The sequence below is a fragment of the Dipodomys spectabilis genome, unplaced genomic scaffold (assembly GCF_019054845.1).
Source record: "Dipodomys spectabilis isolate Male_0828 unplaced genomic scaffold, ASM1905484v1 ptg000115l, whole genome shotgun sequence".
In the NCBI taxonomy this organism is placed as follows: domain Eukaryota; kingdom Metazoa; phylum Chordata; class Mammalia; order Rodentia; family Heteromyidae; genus Dipodomys; species Dipodomys spectabilis.
This window is the reverse complement of record NW_024870792.1, coordinates 13,150,754-13,172,101: the sequence shown is the minus strand read 5'-3', so window position 1 is coordinate 13,172,101 and position 21,348 is coordinate 13,150,754. Positions and strand designations below refer to the sequence as shown.

The 21,348-nt window shown below is 39.4% G+C and overlaps 2 protein-coding genes across 2 annotated transcripts in view; both read right to left on the bottom strand.

Moving 5' to 3' along the window:
• The window catches only part of Cerkl (ceramide kinase like), an 86,685-nt gene extending 86,621 nt beyond the window's left edge, over positions 1-64 (bottom strand). The window contains 1 exon segment of the mRNA XM_042688227.1: positions 2-64. Coding sequence (XP_042544161.1) covers positions 2-64 — 63 coding nt within the window.
• A 16,853-nt stretch (positions 65-16,917) lies between these two features.
• Positions 16,918-20,942, bottom strand: Neurod1 (neuronal differentiation 1). The gene is made up of 2 exons (XM_042688382.1): positions 20,858-20,942; positions 16,918-19,306 (listed from the first exon to the last, which is right to left on the bottom strand). Exon 2 carries the CDS (start codon positions 19,293-19,295, stop codon positions 18,225-18,227), a length of 1,071 nt encoding a protein of 356 aa, XP_042544316.1. The 5' UTR covers positions 19,296-19,306; positions 20,858-20,942; the 3' UTR covers positions 16,918-18,224.
• Between the last annotated feature and the right edge of the window lie 406 nt (positions 20,943-21,348).

The window sequence follows — 21,348 nt, the reverse complement described above, 5'->3', positions numbered from 1 at the left end:
GGGCCCCTTCCACCTCGCCGCGCTCTAGGGCGCTCACCCGGCTCCTGCCTCTCCCGAGGGGCATGGCGAGCCCGGGCCCGGGGTCTGCGGAGCCCTAGGCGGGAGGCTGCGGCAGCCACGCTCCAGCGGCGTCCGGTGCTGCCAGGGCAACGGCGCGTCCCGCGGAGGCCCGGGAGGAAGGCGGGCGGGGCGGACCGGCGGGATGGCGGGGGGGGGGGGGGGGGGGATGGGGGGGGGGAGGATGGGGGGGTGAGACTAGTCCTGCGCCTGGCCCTGACAGCCGAGGGCTGGCCACCCACCACAAAAGGTTGATGAGCAGGAGCTGGGGGGAGGGGAGGACTTTCCGTCGCTAGGTCCCCACTGTGCCATGGGAGCGTGGCAAACCCGGAGTCCGGTAAACCTGTGCTGCTCAGGCGCAGCGCGTCCGGGCGGCGACTACTTACGGTGCACAAGTTGTTGAACAGGACTGGAAGGGGCCCCAAATCACTCCATTTCTGAGAAGTTACTGTTATTGTGGCGAGACGCTGGTGTTGTGAGATGCCCTGGCAATGTAACTGGAGTTGCATGGGTTTTGTCAAGAGTGGTGTGAGGTGCTGTTCTCAGACCCAGTTTGCATGCTGAGGAGACCTGTTCTTCAGACAGTTGGGATACAGTGGGAGCTTACACCACACACACACCCCTCCTCAGATGCCTGGTGTGCATACACACATGTGCATCTGACAAATTGTTAAGATAAAATGCCTCTGTGATCGAAGACATTAAGGTCCTGCTTTCTCCAAGCTCCCACCTCCTTAGTGTGGAGCTAGCTGTCCAGCAGAAAGATGACCACGAGTAGCTTATTTGTTCTCCAAAATGCTAGGTTTGTAAAGTAGTTCTAAGGGAAAGAAGAACCTTGGGCCATTCACTATTTTTCCAGAGAGCTTGGACTCCTGAAATTAGCTGACAATTTGGAAAACGTAAGAAAGAGTCTGCAGGCTACTGTTCTCAATCTTGGCTCAATGCAAGTTACCTGGGGAGTTGTTGGTTAGTTTGTTTTTAAATCCAGTTGATGAAGCTACGGTCAAAGATAGTTGGAATCTCTAGAAGTGGGATCCAGATTTTTAAGATTTAAAAAAAATAAAATTCTCAAGGAGATCCAGCATTTAACAAAAACTGGGACTCGTTTCTGTAAGTAGAATAACCAACACCAGGAGTGGAGGCAAGCAGGAAGAAAGTGAGTTCCCATGAAATTGTTTGGAATACAACATCCACATGTATGGAGCTGTAACAATAACAACCCCTCCCCCCAATAACTGATATCAGCCAACTTTAAAAGAAAACTAAGTGAATCACCAAGGAAGAAGTAGATTGGGAGGTAATGCAAAAGGCTTTTTATGAAGTCATAATCCTATGGAGAAGTCAGATGATTAAAAAGAAATAAATTCATGCCATTATGGACGTGGGCCTGGTGTGCTTGTGGCTAAACAATTCCCTTAGACACATGGCCACTTTTCACTCATCTTCATGGCCTCACTGCAAAGTCAAGCAGAAAAGGTAACTGTAGAAGAGCTGCTCCAAGCTCTCTGCTCTGAGACTTCATAGGCCTTGCCAAATCCCCTTTGGACATAAAGCTCCAGTGTGCCAGTTAAGCTAGCGCTCTTCCTGTTCAGTGCTCTAAAAACAAATACCCAGGCTTCCACAGTAAGCACAGAAGAGCTTCCATTTGATCTGATCGCCATGAGCTGTTTCTTGGAGCAGGAGTGCAGCTGGTGCTAAACCCATGCAGGCTTCAGGTGTTGGCTCAGCACTCATTGGTGGGAAAGGGATGGTGTGCCCTTCACAGGATGAGTTGCATGTGTGGAGTCAGTGTTTTGTATTCACAGCTGTCAGCCTATCTACATGATTTGAGCTCACTGGCATTTCAAAATCTCAGAAGTGCCAGGACAAATAGACCAAGGCAATGGCTAGTTCTGAGAACCTTTGAAAAAAAGGCAGGTTGCCATTACTTATTTAAATCTGGCCAGGAGCAGACAACCTTGGTCTTGATTTGTCTTGAAGATGAAAGTAATTCCCCTGGACAGACCCTCCTCTTCTAGAGCTCTTAAAACAATTATCACTAAGGCCTTCAGTTCAACACGCCTGTTTGTGAGTACAATGCATCCTGACAAAAGCTTTTCTAGAGCTCTAAAAATTGTGCTCCAGACCTATATTCTCAGGATCTGTTTACCCACGGGGGGCGGGGGGGGGGAGAGAGAGAGAGAGAGAGAGAGAGAGAGCACTCAGTTCCATGTTTTATATACTGTCCAGGAATCCACAGGGAATTCCATCTGCCTCAGTCTCCTGAGTTTCAGATATGGTGTCCATCTCTTTACCTGTCACCTTCACTTGGCTGCCCATTAAGTATCTAGACACATCTAAAACCAAACTCATGATTTTCATCAAAAACATGTTCTTCACAGAATTTATCAAATTAACAATAGATGTCATCAAAATCTGATATCATCTTTGTCTTCACTTTCTCATATTTCACATCCACCCCACTAATAATTTCTGTCCATTCCACCTACAAAAACTATTCCTCCCAGCCTGTGCCCAGCCTTACCTGGCCTTTGCCCCTCTCTGGTGGGTGTATCTTCCATCTGGGCTTTTCTTTCACTCTGCATTGGCACTTCCAACTTAGGCTATTTTCTACTTAGGAGCTGCCTTGCCCTTTGAAAAGTGATGAGGGCTTCACGATCAAGGATCACTCCCTGCGTATAACCTTCCAGGGAATTACCATCCTCTTAGAATACAAACAAAATGCTTAGCAAGGCTTCAAGGCAAGATTCTTTATAACCTAGCCCCTAAATATTGCTCCAAAATATCTAGTAATGTTTTCTCCTTGCTCAGTCACCCAAGCTGTCTTGTTTGTCCTCATATTTACTGTGCATAGCCCCTTTTCAGGGCATTAGCTCTTGCTGCTTCCCCTGACTAGAATCCCTTCCTACGTTGTTACCAATACTGAACCAGATGTCTCATCATTTTGCTTACTTTTCTTGAGGGTCACTTCCTCAACAGACTATTCATGAGCATCTTATATCCTATAGTACTGTGGATTACTTTCCCATTGCTGTAAAAATGAGTTACTGCAGATTTAGTGACTTAAAAACCAAACATTCCTGAAGATGAAAAAACTCAAATCCATTTTACTACACGAAAGTCAAGTTCAATTTCTTGAAGAAATATGGTAGCAGAATTCCCGTTCCCTACTGCCATTCTGAAAGCCAACAGTTAGACTCTTCCCTCCTCTGCTTATATCGTCTCTCTCTCTGATATTAACCTTTCTCCCTTCCGCTTAAAAGGAAACCTGTAATTACACTGGGCCTGCCTAGATAGTCCTTAACTCAGTTGCATTTGTAAAGTCCCTACTGCTATATAAATAACATTGGCAAGTCTTTGATAAGTCATAAATACCGTTAGGTAACTATTCATCTCTACTAGACCCTGCTTTATTTTTCTTTATAGAAATAATTACCTGTTATATATGTTTAGTTTATGTGTTTACATCTTTGTATTTTGTCTAGCAGCCTCATTGAATGAGTTAATACACTTAGTAACAAAAGTAGAATATGAGAACCACTAAGCAAATTTAAGTAGTATTAATGATGGGTTTTTTAGAAATAAGCTCTGTTGGAGGGGAGAAATTCCCAGTTTGTAGCATAGACCCTAGTATGTAGTAAGTGCTCAGTAAATATCCAACCAAAAGAAGGATTTTTGAAATGTATCTGAAAAAAATGAGGCCAAGGTACCACAAAATTTCTCCTTACTTCCTGAAGATCACTTCTCCCATGAGTAATTTACATGGGTGCCAATCATAATCTCAAAAGACCCAATCCTGAATGCTGTAGTTCCAAATGTTGAAAGCAATAATGACAAGTCCAGAAAGCCTGAAATCCCCAAAAATTAAAATGCCTAAAAACACAGTGTTCAAAGATCAAAACCTGAATGATAAAATTCTGAAAGTCAAAATCCTCAAAATGGCAAATCCCATGGAAAATAAAAGGGTACAAATAAGCTTAGAATAACAAATCTTGAGAAAAGAGATTGGCCATGTATTATATCAATGACAAAAACTTTAGTTTTAACCTTCTAACTCATAAAATTCCAGCAACTTTTAATGAATAGAGTCTTATTTGCCTGAAGCAGATTGTGAAGTTACTGGTTCAAAATTAATGTCTACATCAGGGGACAAAAGTTATTATGCAATATCTTACTTGAAAAGTGTTTGAGGCAGAGTAAACAGCAATAACAGAGGCCTTCAATGGGAATGGAATTGGCTTAACTGAAGAGCATTTTTTAAAAGCTGGTATGTCAGGACACAACTATAGTAAGAATGAGCAGGTGGACAGGGTCCAGGTGACATAGAGTCCCACAGGTTATGGTATAAGTTTGGATTTTGTTGTACCTTCAGTGACAACCTCTTAAAAACATTTTGTAAACTTGAGTTTTAAAAAACAATAGTTGATGGTGAATTAGCATAAGAACTCATTTGTTACACAAACTCCAAACTTTGAAGCCAACAGACTTTGGAAGATGAAAGGAAGAGTTTAATATCTAGTGGCCAAAGTTCACATCCATTTAGGTTGGTCCCAAGCGGGATGAGATCTCTTTGTGTCTTGTCCCACTGCAGTGTCTTTGTTGGCTGTGGATTTCTCTGCTTCCATATGAGACACCAAGAAGTGATTTAGACTTCTGCAGACCATTTGCTGGCCTGTGTCTCTGACTTTGCCTTACCTCATCTGTAAGCTGGGATGCTTTGTTTCATGGCACACACGGGTCTACCTGGAAACATTGCTAGCAATAGAAGAGAAATTTTATGGTCCTCCACTCAAATACCCAAAAGCCAGGTATGTAGAGTAGGTGATTCCTAACCTATCCAAATCCATTCCAAACATAATAGACTATGTTACTATTATATTTGTGCTCTTGCTATTTGATGCTCTGAAATACCCAAGCTATAGCCACAACTGGAAATGCAATGCTCAGACAGCTTCCTGAAAATGTGTTGAAAGAAGTTTTGGTGTGCAAATGTTATCTAATCAAATATCAGAGTTGAGCCATAATTTTGAAGCACAAAACCTGAAAGACTGACATCCCAGCAACTGAGCATCATTAAAACAAGGCCAAATACTTTGCACTATAACCATAGGAAAGAGGCCTTAAGCACATCTTAGGAACTTACTTGTCCCCAACCATGCTAGACTCAAGGGTGTAAAGGTATAAACTAATTTGAAAAACTTTGCTTGGAGAAGATAGCCTTGTCACACTGCTTTCACAGGATTTTCACATTTCCACTGTTGTTTGCCCAAGGTTCATATCACCATACTTGGTTGTCCAAGACAGTTGTAGACTTTGGCAATGTCCACATGGAGCTGTTTTATAGGCATGCAGGTTGCAAGAGTTGTGGGTCAAAGGGGCTTTCATTCAGATTTCAAAAGGAATCTGAAAACAATGATTATTTGAATGGCAGGAGAGAAATCTATATGCTGCCCCTGAAAGGCTGATGTGAGAAGCTGTGAGGGCAAAACACAAGATTCAGTATAGACTCCAGGATGTCAGAAATGCTAGGGACATGAAAAAAATCTGCCAAGAAAATCTGAAAGCAATGAGTGGAGCCAGCACAGGATAAAGGCTATATAGACTGCAGCCAGAAAAGCTCTAGTGACAGATATGCCTCAGCCCTTTGGAACCTGCCCTGCCATCCCATACCCTAGATACCAGGATTAGAACAACAGGATTTAATGTTCACTCTGCTGGACTTCAGTATTTCTAATCTTTCTTCTGTGTTCTCCTAGTCTTCCCATTGGAATGATGATGTTTATTCTGTACTATTGTATCTTGGGGATATATAACTTGTTTTATTTTTGTAAGGACTCAGAGCTAAATATTTGTCTTGAGTCCCAGAGTACACTTTGGGTTTGAATTTTTGAGAAATGATGGAACTGTTGAGACTTTGGGGGACTCTTGGAGATACACAAAGCACATTTTGCATTAGGAGATGGGCATGAGCCTTTGGGAAGCCAGACAGGAATGCTAATGATTTAGATCTGGAATACCCCCCAAAGGCCGCATGATGAAGGCTTATTTGTGAACTAATGGCATTATTAGGAAGCATGTAGGTCTATTTGGAAGAAATAAGTCATTAGAGACATGCCTCAGGTTAGTGTATCTTGTTACCTAGACCCTTCTTCCCTCTCTTTGCTTCCTGCCCACCACTTATGCCACAAGCTCCCACCACCATGATGTTCTATCTTATCTCAGTCTTAACAACAGAGACATCCAACTTTTGACAGAAACATTTGAAACCCCAAGCCCAAATAAATATTTGCTTTTTTATCTCAGCTATTTTTTTCACAGTGATTAAAAACTTATTAACAGAGCAACAGCTCTGTTGTGTGCATCTAGTTTTATGACTAAAGTCTTCTGAAATAAACCAACTTAAGCCTCTTGGTAAATTTAATGAAAATACCATGAGTTACCACTATATATTGTAGCCACTCTAAGAGCTAAAATCTCAACAGATCTTATCTTTCCTAAATTTAGATTACAAAAAGGACAATTTAATGTAGAGTACATTGTAATGTAGATTACAAAAAAGGAAGTTGAGAATCTTCCCCTTTTTTAGATACCCAAATGTTTACTCACAAAGTCAATATTGTAATAACAGTTTTCTATAGTCAAATTTGCAACAAGTATATTTTAAAACAAATTAGAACTCTCTGAACTTCTTTACAAATATATTGCTATGTTACTGGAAGTTATGGTATACATAGCATAGCAAATTGTAAAAAAAAAATATTGCCAGCGAAATACTGGATGAAAAAAATCTTTTTTTTTTTTTTTTTTGGTGTCCGGTCGTGGGGCCTGAACTTTGGGCCTGGGCGCTGTCCCTCAGCTCTTCAGCTCAAGGCTAGCGCTCTACCACTTGAGCCACAGGGCCACTTCTGGCTTTTTTCTTTTTGCTTATGTGGTGCTGAGGAATCGAACCCAGGGCCTCAGGAATGCAAGGCAAACACTCTACCACTGAGCCACCTTCCCAGTCCTGGATGAAAAAATCTTTTAAGCAAAGAAAACACAAATGAAAATTAAATATATGGAATAGTGAGTTATGTAGCAGATCATAGGCAATTGAACAGAAGTATTTCATAAGTATTTCAGCCAATAATTTACTGTATTTTGAAGTCTTTATCAAGATGATTATTAGTGTCTTTTATTCTTTTAGGTCATGGTTCTTCTCAGAGAAAATTCACATTCATTTCCTGTGGCTCAATATAGACCAATATGAGCATAGACACCAGGTAGAACATTTGATGTAAACAGACGTGGAATGACTTTTTACAGTACTTCAGTTAACTTCTTGCCACTTTCTCAGGTCATTCCTTTCTGGCCAATCAAAAGTTGATACCTGCTAAGAACAGGAAGATCACAGTTCAGGGCCAGACTGGATAGAAAATTTATGAAATCTATTCTCAATCTATAGCTGGGTACCATGGAGCCTGCCTGTCATTCCAAGGTATATTGGAGGTTGAGGTTGGGAGAAACCCCATGGCCATAGAAGAAAAGCTGAACTCTGTGACATGATCCTGTGATCTCAGTGACAAGAAGAAACTTAAAAGTAGGTAAACAACTGCTCAGGTGCAAACCTGAATGGGAAGCTAGATTCTATCCTAAAAATAACCAGTGAAAAACATGGCTGGATTTTCAGCTTGATAACATGATACCAGTCTAACCAACACAAGGCCCTAAATGAAATCTCCAGCACCTCAAAAGAACAGAAAAGAAATGAAATGAAATGAAAAGAAAAAGAAAGTTGACTCCTGCTCATGGTGTATTCTTCTTCATACTTACCACTATGTAAGGGTAGGCAGTTGATTTATTTGTTCATCCCTTATCAGATTGGTGCTTTAATCAGAGCAGTGACTCAGCTTGCTTATTTCTGGCTCTATCTCTTATACATAAAACAATGTTTTTAATATAACAGTGCTATGTAATGGGCTTAATGTATTGTAAATAAATTAATGTTTGAAATTTAATTCCTATATTAAATTCTTATATTCTTAAACATACTGTGCTTTATGTGTAAGTATAAAAGAAGCCTTTTATTAATGTTCTATTCGCTAATGTTTTTGAATGAAGTCATTTAGGGTCATGTTCACCTCTCAGTTATTTCTGGTGCTCAATGGGCACATTGTCAAGGTATCAAGGGGCTTCTTCCTTCTCATGCTGAGTGGACATTTTGTCAGAATGCTCCTGCTACTCTGGATCCTGCTGCCTAAAAGGTAGAGGACCATATGTCCCTGCAATAATTATAGAAAAAAAATAGAACAAATCCTAGAATCCCACCAAGTCAGAATAGCAAATTTTCAGTGTGTGCCAGTTTTCTTTGTACTCAGATTCAGATTTTGCTTAAAATGAATTGCTCAGCTACATTGTAGAACACATCTCACCCAATGTGATCTCCAGCCTCTCAATGGGCAGTAAGAAGAAACAACAGGAGAGGGGGGCAGACTTCTCTTTCCTTTCCCTTAAGTATTTTAGCTCCCTGCCTTTTAGTTATATTCTTACATTCATCAATTTGAAGTAAAATTTGAAATGTTTCCACCAAATAAGTAGCTTAAAGCATGTCACCGTAACTTCTAGCAATGCTGTATTACAGAATCTTAAATTAGGTGTAACTAGGCACACAAATGAAGCAGGCAATTGAAATCAGAAAGCTATGCTTGATTTCTACACTAAAGGTATATATAGTGTGTGTTACAGTTGTGAAGAAAGGCATTATACAGAGGAGACAGGTTTTTTTTCTCACTATTGAAAATAACTTGCTGCTCACAGGCTTCCCTGCCAGAGGCAAAGAGAGTTTACACAGAACTGCCTTTCCCCTTATTTTATTATTTGAACCCATTAGAGTGTCTGTTTTAACATCTTCCCCAACTGGCAGTGGATTTTAAGTATGATTTTATATCTCACTGGAAAAATGACATTGCTCGAGTGGTTCAGAGGCAATATTCCTGAGTTAGCACATCCTATATGATGCCATTAAAAAATGAGATCCTGATGCCTCATGTCTGTAATTCCAGTTGCATAGGAGAAGGAAGTAAGAGTATTTCAGTCCAAGTCTGATTCTAGCAAAAATGCAAGGTCTGAAAAGTAAATGAAAACAAAAATAGATGGAAGTACTTCTTAAGTGGTAGAGTGCCTGCCTAGAAAGCACAACCCCATGTTCAAGGGCTTTACAACTTTCTTCTTCACTATCTCCACATGCCAAAGGATTCCCCTGTTGATTCCTGAATGGCTTGTGGGGTTTTAGGTATCAAATCCTCTCTACAAAAATGGCCAAGAGGGTTTAGAGGCATGGCTCAGGTAGTAGAGTGCCAGCCAATGAATGAAAGTGTCAGATAAGGAGTTTGAGTTCTACTCTTGGGGAAAGTGTTCGAGAAAAAGAATGGAAAGGCAGAAGAAAAACCTCCCTTTCCTACAGTTTCTTCTTGAGTATTTCTCAATAAATGATTTTCAAACTGAGAAGAACATGTGTTTCAAAATCTAGTCCAGCAGACTTGTTCTATATGTCTGCACTCTAGTATCACCTGGGGAGATTTGGAAAGATGACTGCTAGAAGTCTTTTTCTCTTTCTTCCAGGAAGAAAGCATGGATACTAGCATGGAGGAAGAGGTTGGCCAAAGCTGTTGGTAAAAAGACAATCAGTGCAATATCAACTTTTTCTCCCAAGATATATAATGTGTCTATGTTGGATATAAACCATCCCAAAACATTTTGACTTAAATCAATGATAATTTACTATTTGTATGATTCATTCAATTGGCTGAGCCCACCTGGGTAGTGCTGCTCCATAGAATATCTACTAAATATACTTGTTTTAGCTAGATGCTCAGCTGGAGCTGAAAGATTCAAGATGACCTCATATCTGGCACTTCTGATAGTGTTGCTGGCATGGCCTCGATCTCTGTCTCTTTGTCTCTCTGTCTCTGTCTCTGTCTTTCTCTATTTCTCTCTCTATCTCCATGTGGCTCCTAATCATTCAGTCATGTATTCTTGGCTTTAAAAAGTTCCAAGAAAGTAGAGTCTATAGGCTGCTTAAGACTTAGACCTGGAGCCAGCCAAGATCATGTCATTGGTCAAAGCAAGTCGGAAAGGAAATGAGAATTAAAGTCCACCATTTGGCAGGAGGTGTAACAGCCACATTACAGAGGGGAATGTACATTGAAGGAGGGGAGGCAGAGGAATTATTGGCAGTTATCTGTGTAGAAGATTGCAGCCATGGTTAACATATCTCTCACATATGCAAAATAACTCATTCCCTTTCAATATTCTGTAAATTTCAAACAACTGTGGTACCAAATATAGTTATCTCATTAGTGTGGCTCTTTGGATGTGCCTGCTTACTCTGTTGAACAAAAATACAAGTTATATGGATCAAGAAAATGTGGTATATGTACACAATGGAACTCTATGCCTCCATCAGAAAGAATGACATTGCCCCATTTGTTAGGAAATGGAAAGACTTGGAAAAAATTCTATTAAGTGAAGTAAGCCAGGCCAAAAGAAACATAAGTCCCATGGTTTTCTTTATTTGCAATAACTAGTATATGTCTGAGACAAGCAGAAAAGGTCAGATAAGTTGATTTTAGGTGAAATGATCTCCAAGATAAGTATTCAAATATTTTTTCTTTCTTACGATTGTTTCTAACACATTTATAAGATGATTTCTTTCTTGCTTTGTATGTCCCTTCCCCACTGTATAACTCCTGCTTTCACTGTATTTGATGTTGGTATAATTTGTGGCGGGGAAGGGAAAAAACAAATCATTTAAATAGGGATACAGGTGGACCCATTGCAACAATGAGATGTACAAGTCATTATGTTGAAAAACAAACTTTACAACTTTGGCAGGATGGGGGAGGGGTGGGGGGAGGAGTGGGAGATGGGAAGGGATGGGAAGGGGAAACAAAGGAGGAGGCAACAATTCTTGATAAGAAATGTACTCATTACCTTGCCCGTATAATTGTAACCCCTCTGTACGGTATTTTCACAATAAAAAAATACAAGTTATTTCCATGTACAGCCTGTAGACAATGAGAGATAGAGATAGGATATTCAGTTTGCTTTTCCCACTAAAAAAGACAAGAAGAATGGAACACATATCACAGAACTGGCCCATGGCAGTTTTGAAATTCAAAAGGCATACTATACAAAAGCCATGCCACAAATTTCTTCAAGATTGTCCTTGTCTATCTTGAGTCCAGATCAGTTTACTCTGGTATATGTTCCTAAGATTCTAACAAGCACTCTTGTCCAGCTAAATCTTGTATCCACATCATTGACTGGGACTTGACCTGAGGGCATGTTTAGATAGAAGCACCTTAATTTTAATATTTGCTTTGAGGTCATTTATTCCTTTTAGAATATTTTCCCAGCCAGAGTTCATCTTGATTAAGCATGACTTCACCTTAATTTTCATCTTATATCTTAATTATATCTAGAAAGGCAAAATTTTCAATAAGTCATATTCTTAGATTGTGGACAGTGATGAAATTTATGGGGACAAAAGATGGCAATATAGGAAATGTTTCTATATGACAATATAGGAAATATACCTTTATTTCCCTGACAATATATTTTATGAAAGATAAATATACTAGTAGTCAATAAGGCAAGTGATCTCTTTGCTTAGCAGTTTTATAAGGCTTAGCAGTTTAGAGATAAACCAACATTAAAATAAAGTTATTTTCTTTATCTGGAAATCTCTTACTACCTTAAAATATCCCCAAAACCCTCCACAAATTTTCCTATATTAACTAAAAACTCTTTTAGTGAAGAAATATAAAATATATAGAAATATAAAATAAATATCACTCCTGAGATTTAGTTATAATGTATATGCTATTGTTGTTTATTGTATATTATGTCATTGTCTGTCAGCAATAACTGATGTTATCCTCAATACGATACTTTATCACCATCTCTGTTTTTGGATGTGGATAGTTATTAGCTATGTATTCAGTCAGCCACATATTATAACTTTATAACTCCCTGCTATGAGCAGACACACATTATAGTTGTTAGTGGCAGCAGTATTAAGGTATTAACAGTTCTTTTAAGCAATGAAAAACCCGTTCATTGACATCAGTGTAACTCTAACTGACATCACTGAGAGGGTGATAAGTTTATACATTGAATGCTTTAAAGTAGAAATTCTAGGTTAACGATATTTTCATATAGTCTTAAATAAAGAATAAGAACAAATGCTGACAGAGCAATGATTAGAAAGGAAAAAGCAGCATGCATTCAAGAGAATCTTATCACACAAAGAAAAAGAGATATGGTCTGTAAAATATGCCTGTGATATTTTATTAAATTTCAAGATTATATTGAACCAACTGATACCATGAAAAAAATGGCTGATAAATCACAATTACTGATCCTCAAAAGAGAGGAAGAAACAAGGTAGATACTGTTTCTTAAGCCTTAATCTCTTGACATTTATAAGAGATCAGAAGGATCTCTTTTACAGCTACAGCAAAAACAAATGACTCTTTTCAAAAAATAAAAGCAAAAAGGGCTGAAGGTATGATTCGAGTGGTAGAGCACCTGCCTAGTGAGTGCAACTCCATGAGTTTAAACCCCAGTGTCACCAAGAAAATGATTTTTTGAAAAAGAAGGAAGGACTGTGGTACCATGCAGTATGGTTTTTAAAAGTTTCAACTTTGCTTTCCTTTAGAATTGATGTCTGACATATTTAACGTCAGAAACATTTGTGGTATGCTCCATTCTCAATCCACTTGGTTGAGAACATAATAGCTACAAGAGCAACCTTTGGCATCAGATTTGTGTCCTCTGATTCCTTTGCAAAGTAAATATCTATTCAGCTCTCTTTGGCCTTTTATGCATGAGAATAACAACATAACAACTGAAAACAGAAGAAACAACCTTCCTGTTCTGATGTAGCCTGCATTTGGTTGGTGGAAATAGATTAATAATGAACTAAGCAAATAAATACACAGCATAGCACTGGATACACAGTGCACTGGAGATAGAGGGGAGATAATATAAATTTGGTGATTTGTGTGGAATTCAATGTGATTGTTACATTAGAAGGCTTTAGAAGAGACTTCTATGGAGAAAAAGCTTTGGAATAAGAACCTAAGTGCTTAAATGAAGCCAGGAACATAAATATCAAGGTGTTTCAGTTTCTGTAGTTTCCTCATAGTTTCCTGTAAAAGAAACATGATGCCCTGTGTCCCTGGATGAACAGTAGTCAGCACTGACCCTGTGTGTGAGGCCATCTTTCTGATGAACTAAAACACTAGACATGAAAGTCTAAAGCAAGTTTAGCTTTTAATATTGCAAACAATAAAGTAAATTGCCAATTTTTGTTATATGCACTAGGTTGTACATATTCCTCATCACTCAATGGCATTTCACAGTCAGATCTATCTCTTTGGATTGCGCTGAACTTGGAGACCTATAGAGATGGTGTTATCGCTATTTTTTTAACCTCTAAATTAGCTGTGAGAAGTATCTTAGGTGGCCAAAACCACATTTAATGTATCTGAAGATTTTGTCTAGTATTAACATAGTCTTAACATGTATACTTTAAGGCATTTTTAACAGTGTAACAACAAGTCCCCAGAGACAATGCCCTTTGTCATTGCCACTAGTTTGGCTACAGTTAATTCCATCAGAGCCACTGAACCAAATGTTAGTGTATATGAAGAGAATCCATGAGTCAATTGCCAATGCAGAATTCTTCTTGACACAGAGAGGCAGACAATCTTAACTTCTTAGTGCATACAGTACAGGTTTCTAGTTGAATGGTTCTTGACAATAGTGTCCACTAAAACATAATGTCTGACTAGGAGCCAATGATTATGCCACCATACAAATCAGAGAGCAACTGATGCCAGAATGCCTCTTTGCCATGATAACAATGAGAGTTCCCAGTCCTAGTGTTCCACAAGATGTTCCATTGGCTCTTTTATATATTTATTTTTATCAGACCCTGGGATTAAATATTTTATTTAGATGGTTTTCAAGAAATAAATGTCACTGGGAAGAAAGAAAAGAAAGGAGATTTTGGTATAGTTTAAGAACAGCTCTGCTATTTTTACATTTTCTACAAGAATAAAATATCTGTTTTGAAACGTGGTTTTATTAATTGTTTAATAGATGTTTCCACTTTAAATTTCTTGTATAATTATAATACAAGACAGCTTGGTTCAAACTGTTAGCTAATGAGCCATATATCACTTTAGTAATTGCTAGCTTCTTTTAGAAAATGCATTAGTTTTGTAGGAATGTATGCCAACTTTTAAACATTCAGACAGGAATTTTAAAAGAGCAATAAATTATACTAAAAATTTACTTTAAATGTTATTTTAGCATAACTTATTATAATCTTAAAAAGTACGGGATATTCTGAAGGCATTATAATCCTCCATTTAAATTTGCATTTGGTTATCTTTCTAAAGATTGAAAGTATATAGATCATGCTGTATAATTGGGATTGATTATGTAAATGAAATCTGTTATGACAGTATTCCCATTCAACGGAAATTATACACCAGTTAAAATATTTAGTCAAATTTCCCTTCCAATTATGAAATTATCTGCTGACTTTTAAAAAGAGTTCCCAGAAATAATTCTTTAGAAGATTTTTACATTAAGTAAGTGGAACTAAGTATCCTATATGATAGAAATAGGCATTGCTCAAGATACACAAATCCCAAATATTATAGCAAGCACTGTATTGCAAAACTTTAAAAAAAATTTTCCCAATAAAGCCAAAGTTGCACTCTAGTTTTGGTTTCACACTCTGTGAAACATTTTCTTATTAGCTAGATAAAAGTACTAGCCAGTTGTCAAAACTGAGAAACAATTCCTAAAAGAAAGGAGGAAGATCATTTGATGGTTTCTTGTGGTTTGAAAATGCCTTCCAAATATTCATTAAACATTTAAGTGAGTAAATTTGTAGAATATGTTTCTGACATTGGCACTGGTTCTGTGGCATTTCTCTGATCAGATGGAAGTGCTCTGTGTTATGCAGAGTGCATGCAGTTCATTCATGCATAAACAATATCATTTTCATAAATTAAAACCTCCCCTGCAGAAGGAACATCTGTGCCTGCCTTTGAATAAAAGATGGTGGCATGTGAGTTACTCCCTGACTGACTGAAAGAATCCCTATGCCTTAGAATAAAACTGTAAAGCAAAATGAAAAAAAAATCCAATCTAACTTCACCATTCAGTTCTACCTCTCCAAAACACACAAATAGTCCATGGTTTAGATTTTTTTCTGCTTGCTGTTTTAAAAGCTGTGATTCTTGAGTTACCATTCTTTCCTTATTTCTTCTGCTCACGATATCAACAGTTTTTATTTTTCATGAAGTCGTCTAATTTTAATTACAGGTGAAATTGAGCTGCTTAATAGATCAGATTAGATCTGAATGTTCACTTCGTGGTCCCCTATGCTAGAAGACTGGCAGTGTTTAAATATCAGTATTATGCCTCTTATATCAGAAGAGTGAGAACAATAATGGAAGCAACAGCTTGATTCCAAAATATCAACTCTGATTCATTTGGAAGAACATTGCTGCATTTTGGGTAAAGTTGAGACTAACTTAAATGTATTTTTGCCATGTGATGAAGGATGATTGAAAACATGTTAAAATGATATAGTTTAAATTGCACTCAAACAGTTTTTAATGTTGAAATATCCCTTACTGTTACTGTCACAGCTTGATGCTGCCTCATTGGCAACGTTATTAGTATGGCTAATTGTTCCTGTCCATTAGATTACTCACATTTTTCTGGAGCAGCTTGCTAAATGAGGTCAGCTTTCTGGAACCCTTAAATCACCAATGAGGAAAAGATTAAAGGAACAAGCTTGGGAAGGGAGGTTGCTATCCAATGTGGCATCTGAATCAGAGGAGGAACAATGGAGTTACTAATGACAGTAATCAGAGCCTCACAGTAGAGCCAGGGTACAAATGCCAAAATGTTATTCCCTAGGAATCATGACCGCCAGTCATTGACAAGAAGGGAAATGACAAACTTTTTTGAAGTGGACTTAGCAATCAACTAAATTTTGCAACTCCCTCCCTGCCCCATGTTATTTTTATACAAGAGGAGAATTGGAAACAACTATAGTTTCTTAAAACAGAGTATAAATACTATTGATAAATACAAATATTTCTTTTACTTTTTCTGGAAAAAAATACTGAAATCATCCCAATGTCTTTATAAGACAACTTGAAAATGCTATTTTTTGAAGTCTTTCAGTTAAATCATTTCCTTCTGGTATTTTCCAAAGGTGTGTAACTTCCTCTTTGGGAACAGAGGTGTTTTGAAAAAGAGACCTATTTAAGCTCAGGAAAAATGTACAGGTAATGGAAACTATAGTAAAAATAGTAATAGTATAGAAAAATAGTAAGATTTTATATGCTTTAAAGGTGTCGATAATCCAAACTGGAGTACTTATTTATGTCTTGCTTGTTAATAATAAAGTAATTCTACCTTGTCAAAATACAATGAAAGAAAACCTGTTATGTAATCATCCAAAATAACAGTAATAAAAAACAAAGAAAACTGAAGGTGAAGTCATATAACACCAAAAAACAACCCCCTCCAAAATGTATTTAGTCTACTTACTCTGAAATCTGTACTCTAATAATTGAACATTAGTTAGTTCTTTTATTTAGAAAGAATTAGTATAGTACTACCTATACAAAATAAATTGACTAGATCATATGCCAAAGTATGTTTGTTACTTTATTCTAGGAATACTGTTCCATACTTTTTAAACTCAGTAATAAAGCAGCAACTTCCTCTAGGAATAAACGTGTTCTTTAAAAATCACTGAGGGAAAAAATTCAACAATTGTTATGATTTTCAAAACTATTTTATTGCAACAGAATGAGTGTTTTCTAAATTGTGCATTACACCATAATATACAGGATTACAAACAAGATTACAGTACAGAATCAATTCCAGTGGTACCAGCATCACATCTCAAACAGCACATATTCTGGACTGCATTTTTACATGCAAGAGCTATTGTTCTAATTATGAATCAAATGGTTTGCATTTTATTTAAGCTACTGTACTAATTGACTACAATAGGTATAAATCCCAACATTAACAACCTGAATAGATTTAGGCTCAGATTTATTACATGTCTATATGACAAACCACCATTTGTGTGACTATATATAAAATCATGCATTTATATTTTCTGGAAACATCAATAGCTTCTGATGCTTGGTAAAATCATGGGATGCAAAGGAGTAAAACACTAAAAAGAAACAGTGCAAATTGTATGTGATAGTCAAGCAGCTTTTGATTTAAAGAAGTGTATGTTGGCATTTATTTATAATATGTATATACAGCTTGTGCAAGGAGTGAATTGAATTGATATGTGTTGACAAGGAATGCATCTCTTTTTTTCCATCTTCTTGATGTCATGAATCTGGTTTATATTTTCAGGAGAGAGAAAGACTTTAAAGTGAAATGAATTGCTCAAATTGTGCAATTATTTTTACAATTAGAGAAGAAAGAAGTGCTAAGGCAACACAATAACTTTCTAAGCACTTTTCTGCTGGTTTAAATTAGTTAAATTATTTTGTATAAATTAGATATAATTCTACTTTTCTGATATGTATAAAAATTGATGAAGCTGCATGGTTTTAAAATAGGAAATCCACATTATAAAAAGTCATTAAAAATTCTGTACAAAATCACAACAAAATAATTCAGCATGGGAAAGGTAACAAGTAGTAAAATGCTGGTTGAAAAATATATATTTATATATATTTTAATTGGCCCATTACTAGTTTAAAAATTGCATAGATCCTAATTATTGCTTGCGATTTTTGTTATCCCGATCAGATAATGAATATGATCTGAATAGAGCTACACCAAATTCGTGGTGCACATTTTTTTTTAACTTTACTGTAGTATTCATTTTTTTTTCTAAAATAGAAGAGCTATAGAAAATAATACATAAGGTGAACAGGAACTTTGATCCCCTGTTTCTCCCAAAGGCAGTAACGACAATAAATACATATGTCACTTGAAGCTTGGAGTATTTGCACTTCGCAGCAGTAGTACCAAAAGGGCTGCCTTTTGTAAACACGACAGTCACTGTAAGCACAGTGGGTTCGTTTCCCGGGCATGGTGAAACTGACGTGCCTCTAATCATGGAAAATGGCATTGAGCTGGGCACTCATGACTCGCTCATGATGTGAATGGCTATCGAAAGACATAATGTTGTCTATGGGGATCTCACAGCGAGGGGCAGCAGCGCCGGAGAAGATTGATCCGTGGCTTTGGGCCCCTGCCAGAGTCGCTGCAGGATAGTGCATGGTAAAGGCATAATTTTTTTCAAATTCGGCGGATGGTTCGTGTTTGAAAGAGAAGTTGCCGTTGATGCTGAGCGGGGGGCTGAGGGGTCCGTCAAAGGAAGGGCTGGTGCAATCAGTCAGGGGGCTTTCGAAGAAGGGCTCCAGCGCGGCGCTGTAGGCGTGCGGCGGCGGCTTGACGTGGAAGACGTGGGAGCTGTCCATGGTACCGTAGGGCGGGCTGGGCAGCCCTGGAGATTGATAGGAGTAGGGGTGGACGGGGAAGGAAGCGCTGGCCGTGGGCAGGTGCGGGGGCATATCTTGGTTCTGCTCAGGCAGAAAAGTCCGAGGGTTGAGCTGCAGGCAGCCCGCCACCAGGTTGGTGGTGGGCTGAGACAGGCCCTTGCAGAGCGTCTGCACGAAGGAGACGAGGTCAGGGCTTTTTCCTGAGCGCAGGATCTCTGACAGAGCCCAGATATAGTTCTTGGCTAAGCGCAGCGTCTCGATTTTAGACAGCTTCTGCGTCTTAGAGTAGCAGGGCACCACCTTGCGCAGGTTGTCCAGAGCCGCGTTCAGCCCGTGCATGCGGTTCCGCTCCCGGGCATTGGCCTTCATGCGCCTCAGTTTAAAACGCTCCAGACGTGCCTTGGTCATCTTCTTCTTCTTAGGGCCTCGCCTCTTGGGTTTTTGATCATCCTCCTCCTCTTCCTCTTCCTCCTCCTCTTCGAGGTCCTCATCTTCCTCGTCCTCCTCTCCTCCGTTTCTCAGGGAGTCCTCCTCAGCATTCATGGCTTCGAGCTCATCCTCTTTCTTGTCTGCCTCGTGCTCCTCGTCCTGAGAACTGAGACACTCATCTGTCCAGCTTGGAGGACCTTGGGGCTGAGGCTCACCCATCAGTCCGCTCTCGCTGTACGATTTGGTCATATTTCCGTTTCCTATATGCAACAGGGAGAGAGAAAAGCAGAAGAGAGGGAAAGCACTATGTTCAAAAGCTAGATAAGCTATCAGCTACCCGTCCCTAATCCTGTGAAATGCATGCAAAGAGAAACACTGGTTCATTGCAAAATGGTTGTCTCCGAGGAAAAGTTCAATGTCGTGTTTTATGGATGATCAGGTCCTCGCTGGTACAGAAGCTAGGGCTACGGGTGTCCGGGGCTGGCAGTGTTTATGCACATAAGTGTGTAGCACTCTCTCATATGTGCTTGTTTCCTGGAGATTTCCCGGCAGGAAAATGTGTGGACACAAGTGCACATTCCAGCGACTTCATGTTTAGCTGCCTGTTTACAAAGTAACTCATCATTGCACCAAAAAATAAATAAATAAATAACAACCCAATGACTTTGAAAACTGCATGTCTGTTTCCATTTCTATTCTAGCTTTTGGATATTTAGCGTTTTAAAATTAGAGAGCCTTTACGTAATTTAGTAACCCTGGAAGTGGTTTTTAAGAGGATTAGATGGAAAGAGATTGGAGAGCAAATGCACAGAGGGGGAAAGTACTTTCTATCAAATGATTTCACCCTTCACGAAGCATTTGGCAACAAAAGTGGGCAAAAGTCTTCCATCCCTCTCCCCCGCCCTGCTTTTCTCTTCTCGCTTCTCATCCCTCGCCCTCCACTAAATTTCCACCTTGTACAAAAGCTCTGGCTCCGAGGCGAGAGCTGGGGGCGCGGCACAGAGCGCGCTCCCACGCGCCGGGGATCAGGTGCGGAAGGCTTGTCTCTAATAAACAGCCCATTGAAAGGGCCGACCGCTCTTTATTGGGCTTTTCAAAGTTCGCCTCCAACCTCCCTTTAAAAGATTGAGTAATTATAATGGTCAGCGATTGGCAATGGCGAAATTGCCGCTTCTAAGAAAGAATATAAAAAGCCTTTAATAAAATAACTGAATCTCTGGCTCCAGTAGAGGTTGCTGAAGACTCGGCCGCCCCTTGGGTAGTAACAGGTAGCAATAACGGGCTAGGGCTCCTTTCTTTGCTCTCACTCCCTTTCAGCTAGACTGCCTCTGAAGCAGATTCGTTTTCCAGGTTGTGTGAACTCAGGATACGCACATAGTTTTCATTCACTGAAGAGATGGCCTGAGAGTCTCATTGTTCATTAGCTATACTTACTTAAACTACATTTTGGTAGCAAATGCTTCCACGAACCTGCCACATGGGAAGAAGTAAGATAGTGAAATAGTCATTTGCTTTCAAGACTTTAACCACAAGCAAATGATCACTGCTCTTCTTCTTTTATTTTGTTAATCCAAAAAGTTCATATACTATTAAAAAATTAAAATGTAATCAGAGAGCCTGCAGGAGGAACTTGAATACCCAGACTCATTATGTGTGAATATTTGTGACCAATTATGAGGAGGGTCACTGGTCTCAACACACATACAACACTCTCCCAAACGTTCACATGCAGAATCTGTAGGTATAGCAAATCTTCAATTATTATTGTTTTTATTCTGAGCAGAAAAAAAAAGGAAAGGTATTATAATTACCTGTTGTTAGACGATCCCAAACAGTGATGGTCTCATAACCCTGGGGCCTCCAGATGCTTGCCTTCTGCGTGGGCGAATTCCTCGTGTCTGGGCTGCGCGGGCGCTCAGGTTATATAGCCGAGTTCGTGATGCTGAGCGCGGGCGGGGCCACGAGCAGAGCTGCCAGCAAGTCTCTGTGCCCAACCCGTGCGCACGCGTCGGGGCTGCGCGCTTCCTGCCCCCGCCCCCACCTACCCCCTCGCCCCTGCTCTTCTCCCGCCCTTCTTCGACAACCGCTCCCCTTGCCCCCCCTACCCACCCCTTCCCCTTCTTCCCCGGCATGCGCCATATGGTATTCCCGGTCCAGCCAAGAGCCGGGAACCACGTGACCTGCCTATTTGTATGCCGCGGAGCGCTCCATTCCGGCCCCTTTGTGGCCAGAAGAAAGTGGCCCATCTGTCGCCAGTTAGAGACTCTGCGGACCTGTTTTTACCCGCAGGAGAGATTAACCC

Excerpts from the sequence above, each read along its gene's own strand:
- Neurod1 (XM_042688382.1), bottom strand. The coding sequence starts at position 19,295 with ATGACCAAATCGTACAGCGAGAGCGGACTGATGGGTGAGCCTCAGCCC.